This window comes from Mobula birostris, chromosome 8 (assembly GCF_030028105.1).
Source record: "Mobula birostris isolate sMobBir1 chromosome 8, sMobBir1.hap1, whole genome shotgun sequence".
Classification (NCBI taxonomy): Eukaryota; Metazoa; Chordata; class Chondrichthyes; order Myliobatiformes; family Myliobatidae; genus Mobula; species Mobula birostris.
The window spans coordinates 168,398,301-168,421,280 of record NC_092377.1 but is presented as its reverse complement, the minus strand read 5'-3'; the positions used below and the strand labels follow the sequence as shown (position 1 = coordinate 168,421,280).

Sequence of the window (22,980 nt, the reverse complement as noted above, 5' to 3'; positions counted from 1 at the left end):
AGTCTCAACATTACATCCTTGCTTTTATATTCTCATCCTCTTGAAATGAATCCTAACATTGCATTTGCCTTCCTTACTACAGACTCAACCTGCAAGTTAACCCTTAGGGAATCCTGCACAAGGACCCCCAAGTCCCTTTGCACCTCAGCTTTTTGTATTTTCTCTCCATTTAGAAAACAGTCAATCCTTTCATTTCTTCCATCAAAGTGCATGAGCATACACTTCCTGACACTATATTCCATCTGCCACTTCTTTGCCCATTCTTCTAATCTGTCTGAGTCCTTCTGTGCCGCTTTACTTCCTCAGAACTACCTGCCCCTCCGCCTATCTTCATAGTGTCTACAAACTTTGCAACAAAGCCATCAATTCCATTATCCAAATCATTGATATAAGGTAAAATGAATCGGTCTCAACATGGACCCCTATGGAACACCACTAGTCACCGACAGCCAGCTCCCTTTATTCCCACTCTTTGCCTCCTGCCAATCGGACACTGCTTTATTCATGCTAGAATCTTTCCTGTGATACCATGGGCTTGTAGCTTGTTAAACATCCTCATTTGTGGCACCTTGTGAAAATCCAAGAACACAACATCAACCGATTCTCCTTTGTCTATCCTGCACGTTATTTCTTCAAAGAATTCCAACACATTTGTCAGTTAAGATTTTCCCTTGAGGAAACCATGGTGACTATAGCCTATTTTATCATATGCCACCAAGCACCCTGAGAACTCATTCTTAATGATCGACTCCCAACGTCTTCCCAGCCACTGAGGTCAGACTAGCTGGCCTGTAATTTTCTTTCTTCTGCCTCTCTCCCTTGAAAAGTGGAGTAATGTTTGCAATTTTCCAGTTTTCTAGAACCATTCCAGAATCTAGTGATTCTTGAAGGATCATTACTGATGCCTCCACAATCTCTTCAGCCATCTCTTTCAGAACTCCAGGGTGTACACTATTTGGTCCAGGTGACTTATCTACCTTCAGACTTTTCAGTTTCCCAAGAACCTTCTTCACACACTCTATGACCACTAACACCTGGAATTATCACCATGCTGCTAGTGTCCTCCACAGTGAAGACTGATGCCAAATAATTATTCAGTTTGTCCACCATTTCATTGTCCCCCATTACTACCTTGCCGGCATTGTTTTCCAGTTGTCTGAAATCCACTTTTGCCTCTCTTTTACACTTTATCGGAAGAAACTTTTGGTATCTTCTATAATATTATTGCCTAGCTTACTTTCCCATTCCATCTTTACCTTTTTAATGAGTTTTTAGTTACCTTCTGGTGGTTTTTAAAAGCTTCCCAATCCTCTAACTTCTCACTACTTTTTGCTCTATTATATGCCCTCTTTTGGCTTTTATGTTAGCTTTGACTCCTCGTTAGCCACGGTTGTGTCATTTTTCCTTTAGAATACTTCCTTGCATCTTCTGAATTGCTTCCAGAAATTCCAGCCATTGGTGCTCTGCTGTCATTCCTGCCAGTGTTCTTTCCAATGAGTTTTGGCGAACTCCTTTCTCATGCCTTTGTAATTCCCTTTACTCCACTGTAATACCGATACATCTGACTTTAGCTTCTCCTTCAATTTCAGGATGAATTCGATCATATTATGATCACTTGCCCCTAAAGGTATAGAACATAGAAATCTACAGCACATTACAGGGCCTTCAGCCCACAATGTTGTGCCAACACTGTAACCTACTCCAGAAACTGCCTAGAATTACTCTACCACATAGCCCTCTATTTTGCTAAGATCCGTGTATCAATCTAAGAGTCTCTTAGACAATCCTATTGTATCTGCCTCCACCACCGTTGCCCGCAGTGCATTCCATGCACCTACCACTCTTTGTGTGGAAAAACTTACCTCTCTACCTACTTCTAAGCACCTTAACACTATGCCCCCTCGTGTTAGTCACTTCAGCTCTGGGGAAAAGCCTCTGGCTATCCACACGATCAGTGCCCCTCATCATCTTATATACCTCTATCAGGTCACCTCTCATCCTCTGTCGCTCCAAGGAGGAAAGGCCAAGTTCTCTCAACCTATTTCCTATATAGCTGTAACATTACCTCACAGCTCTTGAACTCAATCCCATGGTTGGTGAGTGCTAACATACCATATGCTGCCTTAAGAACACTGTCAACCTGCGTAGCAGCTTTGAGTGTCCTGTAGACACGGACTCCAAGATCTCTCTGATTCTCCACATTGCCAAGTCTTACTATTAATATGATATTCTGTCTTCAAATTTGACCTACCGAAATGAACCACTTCACACTTATCGGGGTTGAACTCCATCTGCTACTTCTCAACCCAGTTCTGCATCCTATCGATGCCCCGCTGTAACCTCTGACAACCCTCCAGACTATCCACAACACCCCCAACTTTTGTGTCATCAGCAAACTTACTAACCCACCCTTCTACTTCTTCATCCAGGTCATTTATAAAAATCAGAAAGAGAAGGGGTCCCAGAAATAGATCCCTGTGGAACACTGCTGGTCATCGTCCTCCATGCAGAACGTGAACCATCTACAACCTTTGCCTTTTGTGGGCAAGCCAATTCTAGATCCACAAACCCATGTCTCCTTACTTTCTGAATGAGCCTTGCACAGGGAACCGTATCAAATGCCTTACTGAAATCCATATACACTATGTCCACTGCTCTACCTCTTCTACCTAAAGCTCTCTAATCAATTCTGGTTCATTACGCAACACCCAATCTAGAATAGCTGAACCCCTAGTAGGCCCAACCATGAGCTGCTCTAAAAAGTCATCTCCTTGGCACTCAAGAAATTCCCCCTCCTGGAATCCAGCCCCAAATTGCATATTGAAATCCCCGATGGCGATTGAAACATAGACCTTTTACCATGCATTTTCTATCTTCCATTGGAATTTGTAGATCACATCCTTACTACTGTTTTGGGGATTAGTATACAACTCCCATCAGTGTTCTTTTACCTTTGCTGATCCTTAGCTCCATCCACAATGATTCAACAACTTCAAATCCTGGCACCTCTTTCTAATGAATAATGTAAATATCTAATCAGCCAATCATGTGACAGCAACTCAATGCATAAAAGCATATAGACATGGTCAAGAGATTCAGACCAAACATCAGAATGGGAAAGAATTGTGATCTAAGTGACTTTGACTGTGGAATGATTGTTGTTGCCAGACAGGAAGGTTCGAGTATCTTCTGGGATTTTCACACACAACACTCTCTAGAGTTTACAGGGAATGGTATAAAAAAACTAAAAACATCCAGTGAGCAGCAATTCTGCGGATGAAAATGCCTTATTAATGAGAGGAGGACAGAGGAAAATGGTCAGGCTGGTTCAAGCTGACAGGAAGGCAAGAATAACAAATAACCACATGTTACAACAGTGGTGTGAAGAAGAACATCCTTGAACACACAATATGTCAAACCTTGAAGTGATGGGCTACAGTTGCAGCAAACCACTGACATACAACCATACAGGAAGTACCTAATAAAGTGGCCACTGAGTGTTTTTAGGAATGAAGTTTATGAGCTGCACACAATAAGCACTGTATTGTGAAAGGTAATTTAGAATAAGAATTAAAATACAACCTTTGTTCCTTGAGAGATTACTGGACATTTTAGATTGCTGATCATAAATACAAGCGATTCTGCAGATGCCGACTGATCTCCTTTCTGGCACTTACCTCTGCAAGCGGGACAGGTGCTGCATTCGCCATTCACCTTCTCCCTCACCATCACTCAGGGCCCCAAACAGTCCTTCCAAGTGAGGTGACACTTCACATCTGAGTCTGTTTGAGTGCTCCCAGTGTGGTTTCCTTTACTTAGCTGACACCCAACATAGATTGTTGATCACTTTCCCTTTGTACACCACAAAACGTAGCACTTCCCGGTGAGCACCCATTTCAGTTCCTCTCCCATTGCTCTTCTGACTTGTCAATCCATGGCCGGCCTCTACTGTCACGATGAGGCCACACGCAGGTTGGAGGAGCTACACCTCATATTTGTAAAGTCTGCAAGGGTGAATTTAAGTTAACTGATTGGTAATAACATAAGGGTCCCCTGTATTATTCAAGCTCTGGAATAATCTAAACTTTCAACCCCTTGACTTATTTCCTTAAGATGGAAACTTTGTTATTTAGCTTTATGGAAAATCTTACCATTGAACAAAGCATTTAATTACCTTTGTAAGGCACAGTGTTAAAATTTGGCAGTCTTTTACATGAAGATTCTTCAGTTAAGTGTCTTGAAAGTGTACAGTGAAAGTTGTTGAAGGGGCCTGAGGAAGAGTTGTTTGCATGTGCTCAGCTCTGCAAAGGTTCCAGAACCATTATATCAAAGGTGTTGAAGGGACGTAACTGGCAAAAATAGAGAAATAAGTTGTATTTTCTGTCTCTAATCCTGTGTACTTGTTTCTTTTCAATAAATTCTGATCAATGCCAGATTTACCAGATGTATTATAATAAAGTAAGCAACTACTAAATTGATGACACTGTGGAAATTATCTTAAAAATAAATAAGAAAATTCAGTATTTTCCTGTAATTGTTGTTCACAGAAGTGTTAGGTCAGTATGATTTAATGTGACAGTGATCTGGTGTATTATCTGATCACAGACCACCATGCTCCTTTGTTTCTCAGTTTAGAGAAAGTTAAGTGGCAAATTCAATCTTAAAACAAAAGTCAAGACTTCCATTTAAACTGTTGTGGGATATAACTGTGTTTCTAAACTGGTTTTAAGTTCCCAAAGGTTGCATTCTTTGGGAGCTTTCATTCTATTGCTCAAACTGAATGTACTATAATTTCTAAAATGTGTTAAGATTTAAAAATGGGGTTTAAAGTAAAATAGACTGACAACTGTTGTGCTTAGCTGAGACCAGGCAAACTTTTCCTTGATTGGTCTCATATTGATTGTGCCCTAGATTGTTTGTCCAGTGTGTAAACATTAGCTCTTTCTGTTATTGGCAGCTAATGTAGTGTAACAGTTTCATCATGAATCTGCAGATCACTGCTGGAGATTGATCCTGTGTCAGCACAGGAGTGCATTCTCAAACTGAAAATTCATTAACTCCTACAGAGCATACAGAAATTTTATTACAGGCATGCAGAGAGCACAGAAATCTCATTGCCTTATGCTGCAGACACTGAACTCTCAGTAAAGGCTTGCTATTCACTGACATCTCACCATTTTGTGCATGCAGTACCTTGAATCTCACAGGCTCACATAGATTGAACTATATGGGGGAGTTGGGGGGAGGGGTAATGTAACCTTGCCATCTGAGTCTATTCCCTTTGTTTCCTCCAGGTATTCCAGTTTCCTCTCACATTTCCAAGACATTAGGGTTACTAAGTTGTGAGCAGGTCTCAATGACTGTTGTTCAAAGCACTCGCATTCACAGTAATGAGGTCTTTTGGGAGCTTGGTGATGAAACATATCAACTCTAACCTTAGAAACAACTTAGATCCACTCTAATTTGCCTACCGAGCAACAAATCCACAGTAGATCTATCTCACTGGCTCTTCTCTCAGCATTCAATACCACGATCCCTTCAAAACTAATCAATAAGCTCCTAGACCTTGGCCTCAATGCCGCCCCATGAAATTATGTAACTTCTGGGGCGCCTAGGGGGCGAGTCGAGTAGCAGCAGAACTCTCAATGGATATGATTAAATGTTCTCGTTTCAGCCTGATATAGCTAAAAAGCACAACTACTTCCAAGGTCAGTACAGTCAACAAAGATGTCTTAATGCGTTTAAACGAACAATTGCTGCTTAAAACTGACGGAAACAATACTGATTGTGGACAGAAGTGTCCACGTAGAATTCCGTGGAGGAAGCGTGGTTGCAGATCAGGAATACAAGTGCGTTTAAGGAAGTGGGGTTTTAAGCTCCCAATACCGACTTATCTTGCTGGCAAACATGCAGTCTCTGGTGAATAAAATTGATGACCTCAGAGCTAGAGTGCTGAATCAGAAGGACATAAGGACCATGTGTGTCCTTTGTTTCGTGGAATCCTGGTTAACTTCTTCCGTGCTTGATGCAGTGATTCAGATCGATGGACTTACTATACACCATCAGGATAGATCTATCGAGTCTCTCAAAAGCAGATGTGGAGGAGTATGCCTCATGATCAGCTCCTCTTGGTGCACAAATATATCGGTGCTGTCCCAATTCTGCTCACCAGACCTGGGATATGTAGCAGTTAAGTACCATCCTTTTTACCTACCACGGGAGGTCTCAGGTATACATTCCACCTCAGGCCAATGTCAGTCAGGCTTTAGATGATCCGAGCAATGGGATGAACATACACGAAACAGCACACCCTAACGTCTTCACCATTGTTTTGGGAGATTTTAACCAGGCCAGTGTGAAAAAAATGACTAAGTAACCACCATCAACAGATCACTTGCAATACCAGAGGAAACAACACACTGGACCATTGTTACACCACCATCAAGAATGCCTACCGTGCTATTCCATGCCCTCGCTTCGGGAAGTCTGATCACCTGGCTGTACTTCTACTCCTTGAGTACAGGCAGAGACTGAAGACTGCAGCACCAGTAGTGAGGACCAAGAAGGTATGGACAAGGGAAGCACAGGAGCACCTACAGGACTGCTTTGAATTGGAGGATTGGACTGTATACTGGGATTCATCTTCGAACCTGGATAAGTATGCTGCAGTTGTTACCGACTTCATTAAAACCTGTGTGGACGAGTGTGTGCCTACAAAGACTTACTCTACATTCCCAAACCAAAAGCCATGGATGAACCAGGAGGTACGTCGTCTACTGAAGACTAGGTCTGTGGCATTCAAGTCTGGCGACCCAGGCCTGTACGAGAAGACCAGGTATGATTTACAGAAGGCTATTTCAAGGGTGAAGAGACAATTTTGAACAGGTTGGAGGCAACATCGGATGTACGACAACTCTGGCAAGGTTTGCAAGACATTACTTCCCACAAAGCGAAACCCAGTAGCATGAATGGCAATGATGCTTCACTACCAGATGAACTCAACGCCTTCTATGCCTGCTTTGAAAGGGAGAACACAATGACAGCTGTGAAGATCCCCACTGCACCTGATGACCCTGTGATCTCTGTTTCAGAGGCCGCTTTTAGGCCGTCTTTAAAGAGAGTGAACCCTCGTAAGGTGGAAGGTCCCGATGGAGTACCTGGTAAGGCTCTGAAAATCTGTGCCAACCAACTAACAGGTGTATTCAAGGACATTTTCAACCTCTCACTGCTATGGGTGGAAGTTCCCAGTTGCTTCAAAAAGGCAACAATTATACCAGTGCCTAGGAAGAATAATGTGGGCTGCCTTAATGACTATCATCTGATAGCATTCACATCTATAGTGATGAAATGTTTTGAGAGTTTGGTCATGACTAGAGGTCAACGGCAGATGCAATCTCAATGGCTCTTCGCTCAGCTTTAGACCACCTGGACAACACAAACACCCGTGTCAGGTTGCTGTTCATCAACTATAGCTCAGCTTTTAATACCATCATTCCCACAATCCTGATTGAGAAGTTGCAGAACCTGGGCCTCTGTACCTCCCTCTGCAATTAGATCCTCGACTTCCTAACCGGAAGACCACAATATGTGTGGATTCGTGGTAACATCTCCTCCTCGCTGACAATCAACACTGGTGCACCTCAGGGGTGTGTGCTTAGCCCACTGCTCTACTCTCTATATACACATGACTGTGTGGCTAGGCATAGCTCAAATACCGTCTATAAATTTGCTGATGATGCAACCATTGTTGGTAAAATCACAGATGGTGACGAGAGGGTGTATAGGAGTGAGATATGCCAACTTGTGGAATGGTGTCACAGCAACAACCTGGCACTCAACGTCAGTAAGACGAAATAGCTGATTGTGGAGTTCAGGAAGGGCAAGTCGAAGGAACACAGACCAATCCTCTGAGAGGTATCAGAAGTGGAGAGAGTGAGCAGTTTCAAGTTCCTGGGTGTCAAGATCTGAGGATCTAACCTGGTCCCAACATATCGATGCAGTTATAAAGAAGGCAAGACAGTGGCTCTACTTCATTAGGAGTTTGAAAAGATCTAGCATGTCAACAAATACACTCAAAAACTTCTATAGTTGTACGGTGGAGAGCATTCTATCAGACTGCATCACTGTCTGGTATGGAGGGGCTACTGCACAGGACCAGAAGAAGCTGCAGAGGGTCATAAATTTAGTCTGCTCCATCTTGGCTACTAACCTACAAAATACCCAGGGCATGCCCTTTTCTCACTGTTACCATCAGGTAGGAGGTACAGAAGCCTGGAGGCACACACTCATTGATTCGGGAGCAGCTTCTTCCCCTCTGCCTTTTGATTCCTAAATGGACATTGAACCTTTGAACACTACCTCACTTAATTATATTATTATAGATATAGTTATATTCATATTATTTCTGTTTTTGCACAATTTTTAATCTATTCAATATCCATACACTGTAATTGATTTATTATTTACTATTATTATTTTTATTTTGTTTTGTTTTCCTCTATATTATGCTCTGCATTGAACTGCTGCTGCTAAGTTAACAGATTTCACAACACATGCAGATGATAATAAACCTGATTCTGATTCTGGATCCTTGATTTCCACATTAGTAAGTCTGGATTGGCAACAACATCTCATCCACCATCTCCATAAGCTCAGGTGCACCACAAGTCAGTGTGCTTGCCCCCTTCTCTACTCACTTTACGTTTATGACTATGCGGCTAAGCACAGCTCTAATGCCATCTTCACGTTTGCTGACGACCCCAATGCCATAAGCCATATCAAAAGCGGTAATAAATCAGCATGTAGGAGGGAGATTGAAAGAGAGATCTAGCTGAGTGATGCCACAACAACAACCTCTTTCTCAACGTCAGCAAGACCGAGGAGCTTTATTGCCTTCAGAAGAAGGAAACCAGAGGTCATGAGCCAGTCCTCATTGGAGGATTTGAGGTGGAGAGGGTTAGCAACTTTAAAATTTTCAGTCTTATTATTTTGGACGACCTGTCCTGGGCTTAGCACGTAAGTGCAATTATGAAGAAAGCACCTGTGTGCCTCTACTTCCTTAAGGGTTTTCAGAGATACGGCATGACATCTAAAAATGACAAACTTCAGTAGATATGTGGTGGAGAGTGTACTGACTGGCTGCATCCTGCATTACAGCCTGGTGTGGAAAACAGTGTCCTTGAATAGAAAATCCTACAACAAGTAGTAGATATGGTGGGTAAAGTGGAACACTGTCACAGGAAAGCAGCATTCATTGTCAGGGACCCCACCACACAGGGCGCGCTCTGTACTCCAGGTGCGGCCTCACCAGTACCCTGCACAGTTGCAGCATAACCTCCCTGCTCTTAAATTCAATCCCTCCAGCAATGAAGGCCAACATTCCTTTTGCCTTCTTGATAGCCTGTTGCACCTGCAAACCAACCTTTTGTGATTCGTGCACAAGTATTCCCTCTGCACAGCAGCATGCTGCAATTTTTTTTTACCATTTAAGTAATAGTCGTGGGTGACTTTGCATTTACCAACATTGTATTCCATCTGTCAGACCCTTGCCCACTCACTTATCCTATCTATATCTCTCTTCAGACTCTCTGTATCTTCTGCAAAATTTGCTTTTCCACACAATTTAGTATCTTCAGCAAACTTAGATACATTACACTTGGTCCCCTCTTCCGGATCGTTAATGTATATTGTGAACAGTTGTGGGCCTAGTACCGACCCCTGCGGCAAACCACTCACCACTAATTGCCAACCAGAGTAACACCCATGTGTCCCAACTCTCTGCTCTCTATTAGTTAACCAATCATCAATCCAAGCTAATACATCACTCCCATTTACAGTACACAAGTGTAAATTAGAATAAAATAATGGTTACTCCAGATCATAGCAGCATAAAATAGACAACACAATAAATATACATAGCTTAAGATAGGGTATGTACATAGATTAGTGTTGGCGCGTGGCCAGTTGTTTAAGGTGTTGGTCTAGTGATCTGAAGGTTGCTAGTTTGAGCCTCAGCTGAGGCAGCGTGTTGTGTCCTTGAGCAAGGCACTTAACCACACATTTCTCTGCGACGACACTGGTGCCAAGCTGTATGGGTCCTAATGCCCTTCCCTTGGACAACATCGGTGGCGTGGAGAGGGGAGACTTGCAGCATGGGCAACTGCTGGTCTTCCATACAACCTTGCCCAGGCCTGCGCCCTGGAAACCTTCCAAGGTGCAAATCCATGGTCTCAAGAGGTTAACAGATGCACACACACATTATGTCTATAAAGTGGCACTAGGTAGTGCAGGTAAGGTGACTACAGCAAATGATAAAGTAGTGGTGGTGTCTAAGGGAATGATTGTGGGAGATTGTGTGTGTCCATTTGATAAAATATTCGGGATTTTTCTTTATTGTATCACCTGAACTCCCAAGTGCAACACTCCCTGAGCACCCTCCAGGGGGAAAAAATCAGTATCACACCGTTGCTTCAGAGTGAATATATGCTCAGGTTTGGATGGTGGCTTGCCTGGCCGCTGCAGTCACTCTGGATCCAATCAAAGATGCATTTGTTCGTCTTGTATAACTTTTTTATGATCACAAGTCACTGCTGGGTGCTAGGAATATAAAGTACGGCAGGACTATCCCATTGATGAGTTGCTTGATAGCGAGGGATTTAGACTTACTGTGTACCGTTGTGTTGTTGCCTGGACTTGTCCTGTACCGTTGGATGGTGCGCAGTGTGAGTGATTGTCCTGGATATTGGTGATGTAGAATATTGCATATCCAGTTCCCTGTTACATTGGTGAGACAGACAATGGGAAGCTGTGGTGCCAAGGACTAGGCCAAAGCCTGTTCAGCTGACCAGGAGGGGAGATGTCGAGGCAGTGTGGGAGAGCTGGAATCTGGGGGCTGGCTCTTCCTGTTGGTGCTCCTCTCCAGTGCTCACTTGGTGGAAGAATAAATTGGACCAGGACAACTTACCGTCAATTGTACAGTCATGCCACTCAGGGCCTTGAGTTATTTATTTTTGTTTTTTGTGACTGTATGTTTTTCTGAAATTGTAACCATATGTGCTACTTGGGCTATGTGGTATGTGCTGTGTGCCATTGGTAATGTGTTTTGCAGCGTGGCCCTAGAGGAACGCTATTTTATTTGGCTGTATTCTTGTATGATTGAATGACACTGTGGCGACCCACTTTCTGGCACACACGAACCGGCTCACAACAGCGCGCGCAGGCAGAGGGCCAGCCCCAAAAAGGGCGCCAGGCCATCTTCACCAGCAGGGGGAAAATCCTGTGTGCGGAAAGTGTCTGGGAATATGCATTCCCCACAGCAATCCTGCCCCAGGGAGGGCGGGAACGGGAAGGCTTTAAAGCAGGCTGCGAAGTTTGAATAAATCTCTTTCATTGCAACTCTAACTCACCGACTCCGTGTGGTTATTCTAGCGCTGTGTGTAGCACACCGCTACAGTTGGTGACCCCGACGGCCCAAACGATATTTGGACCAGAGATGACCGACGCCGCATCTGTTCACGCAGTTTCGTTAAAACTGCCAAGCTTCTGGACGCTGCGACCCCATTTATGGTTTGAACAAGCAGAAGCTCAATTCCACATTCGGCAGATAACCTCGGAGTCCACTCGCTACTACTACGTGCTGAGCTCCCTCGACCAGGAGACAGCTGCACAAGTTGAGGAGTTTATATAGTCGCCCCGGAGGACGGCAAATACACAGCATTCAAAGCCCTGCTCATAAGGACTTTCGGACTCCATCACGGCGCGAGCGAGCACGCCGCTTAATGCACCTGGATAGTTTGGGAGACAGGCTGCCGTCAGCATTAATGAACGAGATGCTGGCCCTGGCTGAAGGACTCAAACCCTGCCTCATGTTCGAGCAGGCGTTCCTAGAGCAACTGCCCGAGGACATATGCCTGCTGCTGTCCGACGCAGATTTCAGCAACCCCCGGGAGGTGGCGGCCCGAGCAGATGTGCTGTGGAATGCCAGGAAAGAGAGAGGGGCGTCCGTCGCACAGATCACCAAGCCGCGTGCCCAACGACAGACCAGACCAGGCCTGGCAGCAGAGCCTACGAAACCCAGCGACGGGAGTGAGGAGCCCAACGAACAATGGTGTTTCTACCACCAGTGGTGTGGCACGGAGGCCCGCCGCTGCAGACCACCCTGCAAATTCCCGGGAAACGCCAGGGCCAGCCGCTGCTGATGGCCACGGCGACTGGCCATCAGGACAGCCTCCTGTACGTCTGAGACAAGCAGTCGGGACGCCATTTTTTGGTCGACACCGGAGCGGAGATCAGCGTCTTACCTCCAACGAGTTATGATACCCGCAAAAGAGAACCGGGACCCACCCTGAGGACTGCAAATGGCAGCACAATACGAACCTACGGCACCCGTACGGTGCGGCTACAGTTCAGCTCCAGCCGGTTCATGTGGGACTTCACACTGGCCGCCATGGCCCAACCACTCCTGGGGGCGGATTTTGTACGAGCCCACAGCCTGCTGGTCGACCTGCAAGGGAAGCGTTTAGTCCACGCCAAGACTTTTCAAACGTTCTCCCTGGGTGAAGCACAGTTGCCAGCCCCACACCTGGACTCCATCACGCTGTCCGACGACGAATTCACCAGGGTCCTGGCAGATTTCCCATCAGTACTGACACCGCAGTTCACGGCAGCCATGCCTAGACACGGAGTACAGCACCACATCCCGACCCAGGGACCACCCCTCCACGCCTGTGCTCGAAGGCTTCCCCCGGACAAGCTCCGACTGGCGAAGGAGGAGTTCAAGAAGATGGAGGAATTGGGGATCATACGACGGTCCGACAGCCCATGGGCCTCCCCCCTTCACATGGTGCCCAAGGCAATGGAGGGCTGGAGACCATACGGTGACTACCGCAGACTGAACGATGCTACAACGCCAGACCGCTACCCTGTGCCGCACATTCAAGACTTCGCAGCAAACCTACACGGCGCAAGGATCTTTTCCAAGGTAGACCTCGTCCGGGGATACCGTCAAATTCCAGTACATCTGGACGACATCTCCAAAACAGCACTCATTACCCCGTTCAGACTTTTTGAATTCCTCTGAATGCCGTTTGGTCTAAAGAATGCTGCACAGACTTTCCAGCGGCTAATGGGCGTGATGGGACGCGACCTGGACTTTGCATTCATCTATTTGGACGACATCCTCATAGCAAGCAGTAGTCGGCAGGAGCATCTGTCCCACCTCCGCCAGCTCTACTCCCGCCTGAGCGAATTCGGCCTTACAATCAACCCAGCCAAATGCCAGTTCGGACTCGACACCATCGACTTCCTGGGCCACAGGATTACTAAAGACGGGGTAACCCCGCTGCCCGCCAAGGTAGACGCGGTCCGCAACTTCCCCCGACCCAACACAATCAAAAGCCTGCAGGAACTCGTGGCTATGGTGAATTTCTACCACCATTTCCTCCCCTCAGCAGCCCGAACCATACGCCCCCTGTTCACTCTAATGTCAGGTAAGGGCAAGGACATTACCTGGGACGAAGAGGCCGCAGCCGCTTTCGTTAAAACCAAAGAAGCCTTGGCAAACACTGCGATGCTAGTGCACCCCAGAACGAACGTTCCTACTGCCATCACGGTGGACGCATCCAACACAGCAGTCGGTGGAGTGCTGGAACAACTTATCGAGGGTTGCTGGCAACCCCTGGCGTTCTTCAGCAAACACCTACGACCACCTGAACTCAAATACAGTGCTTTCGACCGGGAGCTATTGGCACTATACCTGGCAATCCGGCATTTCAGGTACTTCTTAGAAGGTAGGCCCTTCACCGCGTTCACAGACCACAAACCGCTTACCTTTGCGTTCATGAAGGTGTCCGACCCCTGGTCGTCCCGCCAGCAGTGACATCTGTCCTACATCTCCGAGTACACAACGGACATCCGGCATGTCTCGGGAAAGGACAACGTCGTGGCGGACGCACTATCCAGACCTACCATACAGGCCCTGTCCCAGGGGATGGACTATGCAGCGCTGGCAGAGGCACAGCGGGCAGACGCTGAGATCCCCAGTTACAGGACTGCAGTCTCCGGTTTGCAGCTCCAAGACCTCCCCGTAGGCCCAGGTAAGAGGACCCTACTATGTGACGTAGCTACCAGCCAACCCCGCCCCATCGTCCCAGCAGCCTGGCGCCGGCGGGTTTTCGAGTCCATTCACAACTTAGCGCACCCCTCCATCAGGACAACCGTCCGGCTGGTCGCCAACAGGTTCGTGTGGCATGGACTGCGTAAACAGGTCAGTGAATGGGCCAAAACGTGCATGCAGTGCCAAACGGCCAAGGTGCAGCGGCATACCAAGGCTCCGCCGCAGCGGTTCGAACCCACCCGCTGGAGGTTCGACCACATCCATATGGATGTCGTGGGGCCCCTGCCAGTGTCACAAGGAGTGCGGTACCTCCTAACTATGATAGACCGGTTCACCAGATGGCCAGAGGCAGTCCCGCTCACCGACACCACCTCCGAATCCTGCGCCTGAGCACTGATCACAACCTGGGTACCCCGCTTTGGCCCACATTACCTCCGACAGGGGCGCCCAGTTCACCTCCAGCCTGTGGTTGGCTATGGCCAACCTTTTAGGATCGCAGCTACACCACACAACTGCCTACCACCCACAGTCGAACGGACTAGTGGAGCGCTTCCACCGTCACCTGAAATCGGCTCTCATGGCCTGCCTGGAGGGGCCTAACTGGGTGGACGAGCTTCCCTGGGTCCTGCTCGGAATCCGCACGGCGCCCTAAGAGGATCTGCACACCTCATCGGCCGAGTTGGTGTACGGCGCACCCCTGGTAGTCCCAGGAGAATTCATACCAGCTCCAAGGGGGCAAGGGGAAGAACCCACAGCAGTCCTGGACAGACTACGGGAGAGGCTCGGTAACCTGGCCCCCATCCCCACTTCACAGCACGGACAGAGCCCGACCTGCGTACCCAAACACCTGCAGAACTGTAAGTTTCTTTTTGTACGACGGGGCGGACACCGGGCACCGCTACAGCGGCCCTACAAGGGGCCGTTTAAGGTGATCAGGAACAACGGGTCCACGTTCGTGCTGGACATTGGGGAGAGGGAGGACGTTTTCACGGTGGACCGACTCAAACCAGCCCATGTGGACTTGGCGCAGCCGGTCCAGGCTCAGGCACCGCGGCGCAGGGGCAGACCTCCCAAACAGAGGCCGATCCAGACTGTGGACATTGGGGGAGGTATCGCCAGTTCTGGGGGGCGGGGGGTTATGTGGCGACCCACTTTCTGGCACACACGAACCGGCTCACAACAGCGCGCGCAGGCAGAGGGCCGGCCCCAAAAAGGGCGCCAGGCCATCTTCACCAGCAGGGGGAAAATCCCGCGTGCGGAAAGGGTCTGAGAATATGCATTCCCCACAGCAATCCTGCCCCAGGGAGGGCGGGAACGGGAAGGCTTTAAAACAGGCCGCGAAGTTTGAATAGATCTCTTTCATCGCAACTCTAACTCACCGACTCCGTGTGGTTATTCTAGTGCTGTGTGTAGCACACCGCTACAACACTTAAATTTGAATCTTGCAGATATCCTGGCATACAGTGTCAAGGGTATTTTCTCAGCCTTGTTTCATACAGTGCAACATATTTCACTGCATGTTTTGATGTTATAAATAAATGAATCTGAATTGGAATCTGTTTCTTGGCCTCAAGTTCCTGGGGCAGAAAGTTAGCATTGACTAAGCTTGGGGCTGGTTTTTTACAGATGGATCCAAGGAAGAAGGATGATAAAGGTGACGAGTATTTGGACACAGTCCCAGTGATGATATAGCTCAGATGTTGAAGTGTGCCCATAATTCATTATTACTAGAGATAGAATCATCGTGGCACTAACAGATTCTCCTTTTTTTTTCATAATTTGGTTTGTATCAGCAGAGACACTTGGTGCTGGCACAGAAAATACCAGATCTGTTTGCTTTATGTCCAGCAATTCTATAGAGCAAGGGGTTCCCAACATGGGACCCCTTGTTTAATGGTATAAAAAAGTTTGTGAACTTCTGCTATGGACCCCTCACTGACTTGATATTAATGTGCTCTTGCTTGCAGTTTACATTGTTCTTTAATAACCAACATGTTTTTTGTTTCAGAGCTTAGCCCAGCTAGAGATACTGTGTAAACAACTCTATGAAACCACTGACACGTCCACCCGATTACAGGCAGAAAAGGCCCTGGTTGAATTCACCAATAGCCCAGACTGCCTGAGCAAATGCCAACTGCTCCTGGAGAGAGGAAGTGTAAGTATCATCAACTGCTGAGTACTTATTTGAGTAGTTTGTGGACAGTTTAAAAGGTATGCATAAAATTACTTAAGCTTGGATTATGAAATCACCTTTGTTTATTTGTGACTATCTTAATCATGGGCACCTTCCTCCTTCCTACTCCCTTGGGTCTCTCCCTCTTCCCTCCCACTCCCTCCTCTTCAGCTCCGCCTCCACCTCTCCCTCCAGACAGACACATGCACACACCTTACTGATGGGAAATAAAATCTTCATTCTTTAATCACCCTTCTTGCTTGATTTGGGTGCTTTCCAAGTAATACACTCGCTCTGTCACCTTGCATTCCAGTTAGGGTCCTAATAATGCAATTGATGGGAACAAATTCATCAATGGCTCTCGAGAATTTTTATACATGTAGGTTCCTACAGACTTCGTATGTGTGAATATAAATGTAAAAGAAAATTAGACATTAATGTTATGATAGCATTAGAGTTCACTGTGTATTTTTTCATTGTGTATTGATGAAAGATTGTAACAGTGTTTTGATTTGCTAAATTGTAGGTAATTGCAAATTACTACCCATTCACTTGTTGATCATTTGGATTTAAAATATAATTCAGTGCATTTTTGCTTTGTCTATGGCTTGATTCAGTTTAACTTCCTCTGTGAATCACAGAATTCACCTGGCATGATGGTTAACATTTGCGAGGTTCGAGCTTGTTTTCCATTTTCTTAAATGATGTTGGTTACTGCCATATCTGTGTGGTCCTGAAAATAGCTATGTCTATCTCACTGAAATAAATCTCCCTATCTAAGAGCTGTATGCACATTAATTTTCTCTGGTGCTTCTTCTCAAGTCATGAAAGAATCTTTCTTTTGATTAATACTACTCATTCAATACGGGAGTACTTTTTGTTACTTTAGTAAAGATGTCAAATAAACTTCTGAGGAAACATCATTCACCTGAGCATTAACTAACTCTCCACAGATGCAGCCTGCCCTGCTGTGGTTCTCCATCATTTTCTGTATTTGTTTTAGATTCTCAGCATTTTCAGGGTTTTGACTCAACACCCCTCTCTGTAACTGGGACTTCTTGATGGAAAGACCCCAGTCAGTCGGAGTTGGCAGCACTATCTCAAGCTGCATCAAACTCCAGTAGTGGTGCTCCCCAGGGCTGTATGCTCAGCCTGCTACTGACTCACCTGCACTGCCAGATCCAACTCAAACCGCATCAAATTTGCTAATGATACAACAGTGTTTGGCCCCATTGGCACCAATGATGGGTTGGTGTACAGAGAGTAAGTAGAGATGCTTTCCATATGGTGTGAGAACAACAACCTGAGTCTCAATGTGGACAAGACAAAAGAGGTGATTGTGGACTTCAGGAAGACACAGGTTGACCACACTCCATTGCACATTAACAGCTCTACCATGGAGAGACAGTGAAGAGCACAAAGTTCCTTGGTGTTCACGTAACAGTATCTAACCTAGACCCACAACATCTCATTAATCAAGAAGGTACAGCAGTGTCTACACTTTCTGACGATATTGAAGTGTGCAAGGCTCCCTGGTCCCCATTCTAACAACTTTCTACAGGAGCACCGTCCAAATAGTCCTTTCTGGCTGCATCATTATGTGGTACAGAAGCTGCAAGGCATTGCACCACAAGACCCTACAGAGAATATTAAAAAATGCCAAGAGGATCGACGGGGTCTCCCTCTCCACTGTTTGTGACATTTACCGCGAGTGTTGTATGAGAACCATCCAAAGCATTGTTGAAGATCCCTACCAACTATCCCACAATCTCTTAGACCCACTACTGTCAGGAAGGAGCTACATGAGCATCAGGAATTAGACTATCAGACTGGATAGCAGCTTCTTTGCTCAGGCTTTGAGTCTAATGAATACCTTGCCACCACTGTGGTCTCGTCAGTAGAACAGTGAACTGTTTGTCCTTTGCTGTGCACTCCATTCAGTTTAAATACTACTTTGTGAACTTATTTGTTGTGTGTGTGCCTCCATGCAGAATATGAACCATCTTCAGCTACTTATGTGGGCAAGCCAATTCTGGATGCACAAAGCAAGGTCTCCTTGGATCCCACGCCTCCTTATTTTCTGAATGAGCCTTGCATGGGGAACCTTACCAAATGCCTCACTGAAATCTATATACCCTACGTCCACTGTTGCGCCTTCATCAGTGTGTTTTGTTACATCCTCAAAGAATTCAATCAGGCTCGTAAGGCGTGACCTGCCCTTGACAAAGCCTTGCTGACTATCCCTAATCAGATTATGTCTCCAAATGCTCATAAATCCTACCTCTCAGGGTCTTCTCCAACAACTTGCCCACCACTGAAGTCAGACTCACTGGTCTATAATTTCCTGGGTTATCTCTATTCCCTTTCTTGAACAAGGGTAAAACATTTGCAATCCTCCAATCCTGTCCCTATTGATGATGTGAAGATCATTACCAGAGGCTCAGCAATCTCCTCCCTCACTTCCCACAGTAGCCTGGGATATATCTCATCTGGTGCCGGCGACTTATCTAACTTAATGTTTTTCAAAAGCTCCAGTACATCCTCTTTCTTAATGTCTATATGCTCAAGCGCTTTAGTCTGCTGTAAGTCATCCTCACAATTGTCTTTCCTGGTGAATACTAAAGCAAGGTATTCATTAAGTACCTCCGCTACCTCCTCCGACTCCTTGTACATGTTTCCACTATCGCACCTGATTGGTCCTATTCTCATGAGGCTCATCCTCTTGCTCTTCACATACTTGTATAATGCCTTGGTGTTTTCCTTAATCCTGCTCACCAAAGTCTTCTCATGGCCCCTTCTAGCTCTCCTAATTTCATTCTTGAGCTGCTTCCTGGCACTCTTGTAATTTTCTAGAGCTCTAACTGTGCTTAGTTACTTGAACCTTTTGTAAGCTTTTCTTTTCTTCTTAACTTGATTTTCTACGTCCTTTGTACACCATGGTTCTTTTACCCTATCATCCTTTCCCTGCCTCAATAGAACATACCTATGCAGAACTCCATGCAAATGTTCCCTGAACATTTGTCACATTTCTGCCATGCATTTCCCTGAGAACATCTGCTCTCAATTTATGCTCCCAAGTTCCTGTTTAATAGCATCATATTTCCCCCCTACTTCAACTAAATGTTTTCCCAAATGTTCTGCTCCTATCCCTCTCCAGCACTATGGTAAAGGAGGTGGAGTTGTGATCACTAGCTCCAAAATGCTCTCCCACCGAGAGATCTGACACCTGATCAGATTCATTTCCCAATACCAGATCAAGTACAGCTTGATCTAAGGAGATGCCACTCAATATTAGGAAAGTTAAAATCTCCCATTACAACAACCCTGTTATTATTGCACCATTTCAGAATATGCCTCCCTATGTGCTGCTCAATGTCTCTGTTACTATTAGGAGGTCTGTATATATATAAAAAAAAAGCCAGTAGAGTTATTGCCCCTTTCCTGTTTCTGACTTCTCTGACTCAGTAGTGGGTGCGTGGAATGCACTGCCAGCGACAGTGGTAGAGGCAGTTGGAATAGGGTCTTTTAAGAGGCTCTTAAAATAGGTACATGGAGTTTATAAAAATACAGGGCTATGTGGTAGGGAACTTCTAGGCAGTTTCTAGAGAGTTTACATGGTTGGCACAACATTGTGGGCCAAAGGGCCTGTAATGTACTGTAGATTTCTATTTTCATACTGACTCGGTAGACAATCCCTCCATGACTTCCTCCTTTTCTGCAGCCACGACACTATCCTTGATAGCCATGCCATGCCCCTACCTCTTTTGCTGCCCTCCCGGTCCTTTTTGAAACATCTGAAGCCTGACACACTCAGCAGCCATTCCTGCCACTGAGACATCCAAGTCTCTGAAATGGCCACAGCATCATTGTTCCACATATTGATCCATGTTCTAAGTTCATCCACATTGTTTATGATACTCCTTGTACTCAGATAAACACATCTCAAGCCATCAGGCAGAGTGCGTCTTTGCCCTATCCTCTACCTATCCTTCCTCACAAACTCCCTACAAGCTATCTCTATTTTTGCACCAACCACCCTGTCTACTGCCTCTTCAATTTGGTTCCCACGCCCCTGCAAATCTAGTTTAGACCCTCCCCAACACCATTAGCAAACCTTCCTCTGATATTAGTTCCCCTGCACTTCAAGTGCAACCTGTCTTTTTTGTCACACCTGCACCTGAAGAGGTCCCAATGATCCAGAAATCTGAATCTCTGTCCCCTGCTCCAATCCTTCAGCCACGCATTTATCTGCCACCTCATTTTATTCCTTTACTCACTGTCGGGTGGCACAGGCAGCAATCCCGAGATTACTATCCTTGAGGTCCTGCTTCTCAGCTTCCTTTCTAACTCCCTGTATTCTGCTTTCAAGTTCTACCTATGTCGTTGGAACCAAAATGTGCTTGACCTCTGGCTGCTCACCCTCCCATTTCAGGATATTGTGGATCCCGTTCAGAAACATCACGAACCCTGGCACCTGGGAGGCAAACTATCATCCTTGTTTCTTTTTCACGCCCACAGTATCGCCTATCTGTCCCCCTAACTATAGAGTCTCCTATTACTGCTGCCATCCTTTTCTGTTCCCTACCCTTCTGAGCCACAGGGCCAGACAGTGCCAGAGGCACGGCCATTGTTGCTTCCCCCAGGTAGGTCATTTCTCCCCCCCACCCCCAACAGTTCTCAAAATGGAGTAGTTATTGTTATGGGGGAATGGCTGTAGGGGTGCTCTCCACTACATGACGCTCTCCTCTCTGTCTTCTGTGGCCCTCGTGTGACTACTTACCTGTAGCTCCTGTTGATCACCTCCTCACTTTCCTGAACAAGCTGAAGGTCATCAAGCTGCAGTTCCAGTTTCCTAACTCAGTCTCTAAGGAGCTGTAGCTCGATGCACCTGGTGCACATGTGGCCATCCGGGAGGCTGGAAGTCTCCCAGATATCCCATATCTGACACCCAGAGCAGAAAACTGGCCATGCAGTCATACCCACTATTCTTAAGTTAGAGGAAAAAAGAGATATGAAAGTAACTTGCCTCTTTAACTCGTCGAAGCCCCAATGAGCCAAAGCCCTTCTACTTTGATTCACGCTACTCCGACCGCTCCGCCAGGCAGTGTCTCCCTTTTCTCCTTGAACAGAAATGTGCCTTTAATTCATCTTGCGCTGTTAGGAACCATAACCTGGACCTCACCAAAATTGCAGTTTCTTCAAATTTAAGTTAAGTATTTTATAAAAAATAGCAATATTCCTACATTACCAGTTCATTTGACAGTAATGTAAGTCTAAGAAATAGCTTGTTTTCTAAAATCTTCCTCTTATTGTTCTCCAGTCATCATATTCACAGTTGCTGGCGGCAACCTGCCTTACAAAGCTCGTCTCACGAACAAACAACCCTTTGCCTTTAGAACAACGTACTGACATACGTAAGTATAGAACTTATTTTTTTTTCTATGCTGTTCTTAAGAGGCACAAACTCTGAAATCTAATCAATCTTTTCCACATGAAATGGGGTTGAGATGATAATGGTACGTCTCTACCAAAGGAGGTGTAAGGCACGCCTTCCCTTTACAAGCCTGCAAGTCACCCTTGGACAAGGTGTAGCAACAGCTTGGCCTCAGGGCACGTGAAGCTATGGGAACAAGTGGTGGGTGGATGGTCGCATGAACAGCTGGTGCATCTCACAAGACCTAGTTTTGTGACCACTGACACCCAGCAGACAATCTCTGAAGTGTATTGATAATGGCTGGGGTAACCTGTCTTGTAAAGACACTGCTCAGAAGAAGCCAATAGCAAACCGCTTCTGAAGAAAAATTTGCCAAGAACAACCATACTCATGGAAAGACATGGCACATAACCCTTACATTGCACCTGAACTCATCATTTCACGTGTAAAATTTCACCCTGTACATTTTTCACATTAAAGTACTCCCTTTAATATTGTGGAAGTTGAAATCCCTACTATCATAATCCTAGTCTACATATCTTTCCTGTTGACTGCGAGGAGTACTATACCACTCCTGCCCCACCCCATAGAGCCTTACAGGATATACTGCAATGGGTACCATATAGTGGGTACATTAATCAATTTTGCAGTACAACCTCCTCCTTTTACATAATCATGTGTTGATCAGTGTTCTGAGTGCATTCTCCTGCAGTGTAATAACATAGAATATTACAGTACAGTAAAGGCCCTTCAGCCCACGATGTTATACTGACCTTTTAACCTACTCTAAGGTCAATCGAACATTTCCCTCCTATATAGCCCTCTACTTTTCTTTCATCTATGTGCTTATCTAAGAGTTTCTTAGATGTTCCTAATATCTCTGCCTCCACCACGACACATAGGGTGTTCCACATGCCTGTCACTTCCTGTGTATTTAAAAAAAACTTGCCTCTGATAACTTCTTAAAGCACCTTAAAATATGCTCCCTCATATCAGCTCTTTCCGCCCTGGGAAAAAGTCTGTGACTGTCCACTTGATTTATACCACTTGTCATTTAGTACACCTCTACCAAGTCACCTTTCAGCTCCCTTCACTCTAAAGTGATAAGCCCTAGCTCACTTGTCCTAACCTCATAAGACATGCTCTTAATCCAGGCAGCATTCTGGTAAATCCCCTCTGTATTGTCTCAACACAAAACTAAGCACAATATTTCAAGTGTGATCTAACCTGAATCTTAAGAGTTGCAACGCTACCTGACAG

At 45.9% G+C, this 22,980-nt stretch overlaps 1 protein-coding gene across 1 annotated transcript in view; it reads left to right on the top strand.

The window, feature by feature from the left end:
* xpo7 (exportin 7) overlaps positions 1-22,980 on the top strand; it is a 169,539-nt gene that overhangs the window by 18,738 nt on the left and 127,821 nt on the right. Inside the window, exons 2-3 of the mRNA XM_072266817.1 lie at positions 16,122-16,268; positions 21,607-21,700. Of these exons, the coding sequence (XP_072122918.1) occupies positions 16,122-16,268; positions 21,607-21,700 (241 nt within the window). The remainder of the gene's footprint in view (positions 1-16,121; positions 16,269-21,606; positions 21,701-22,980) is intronic.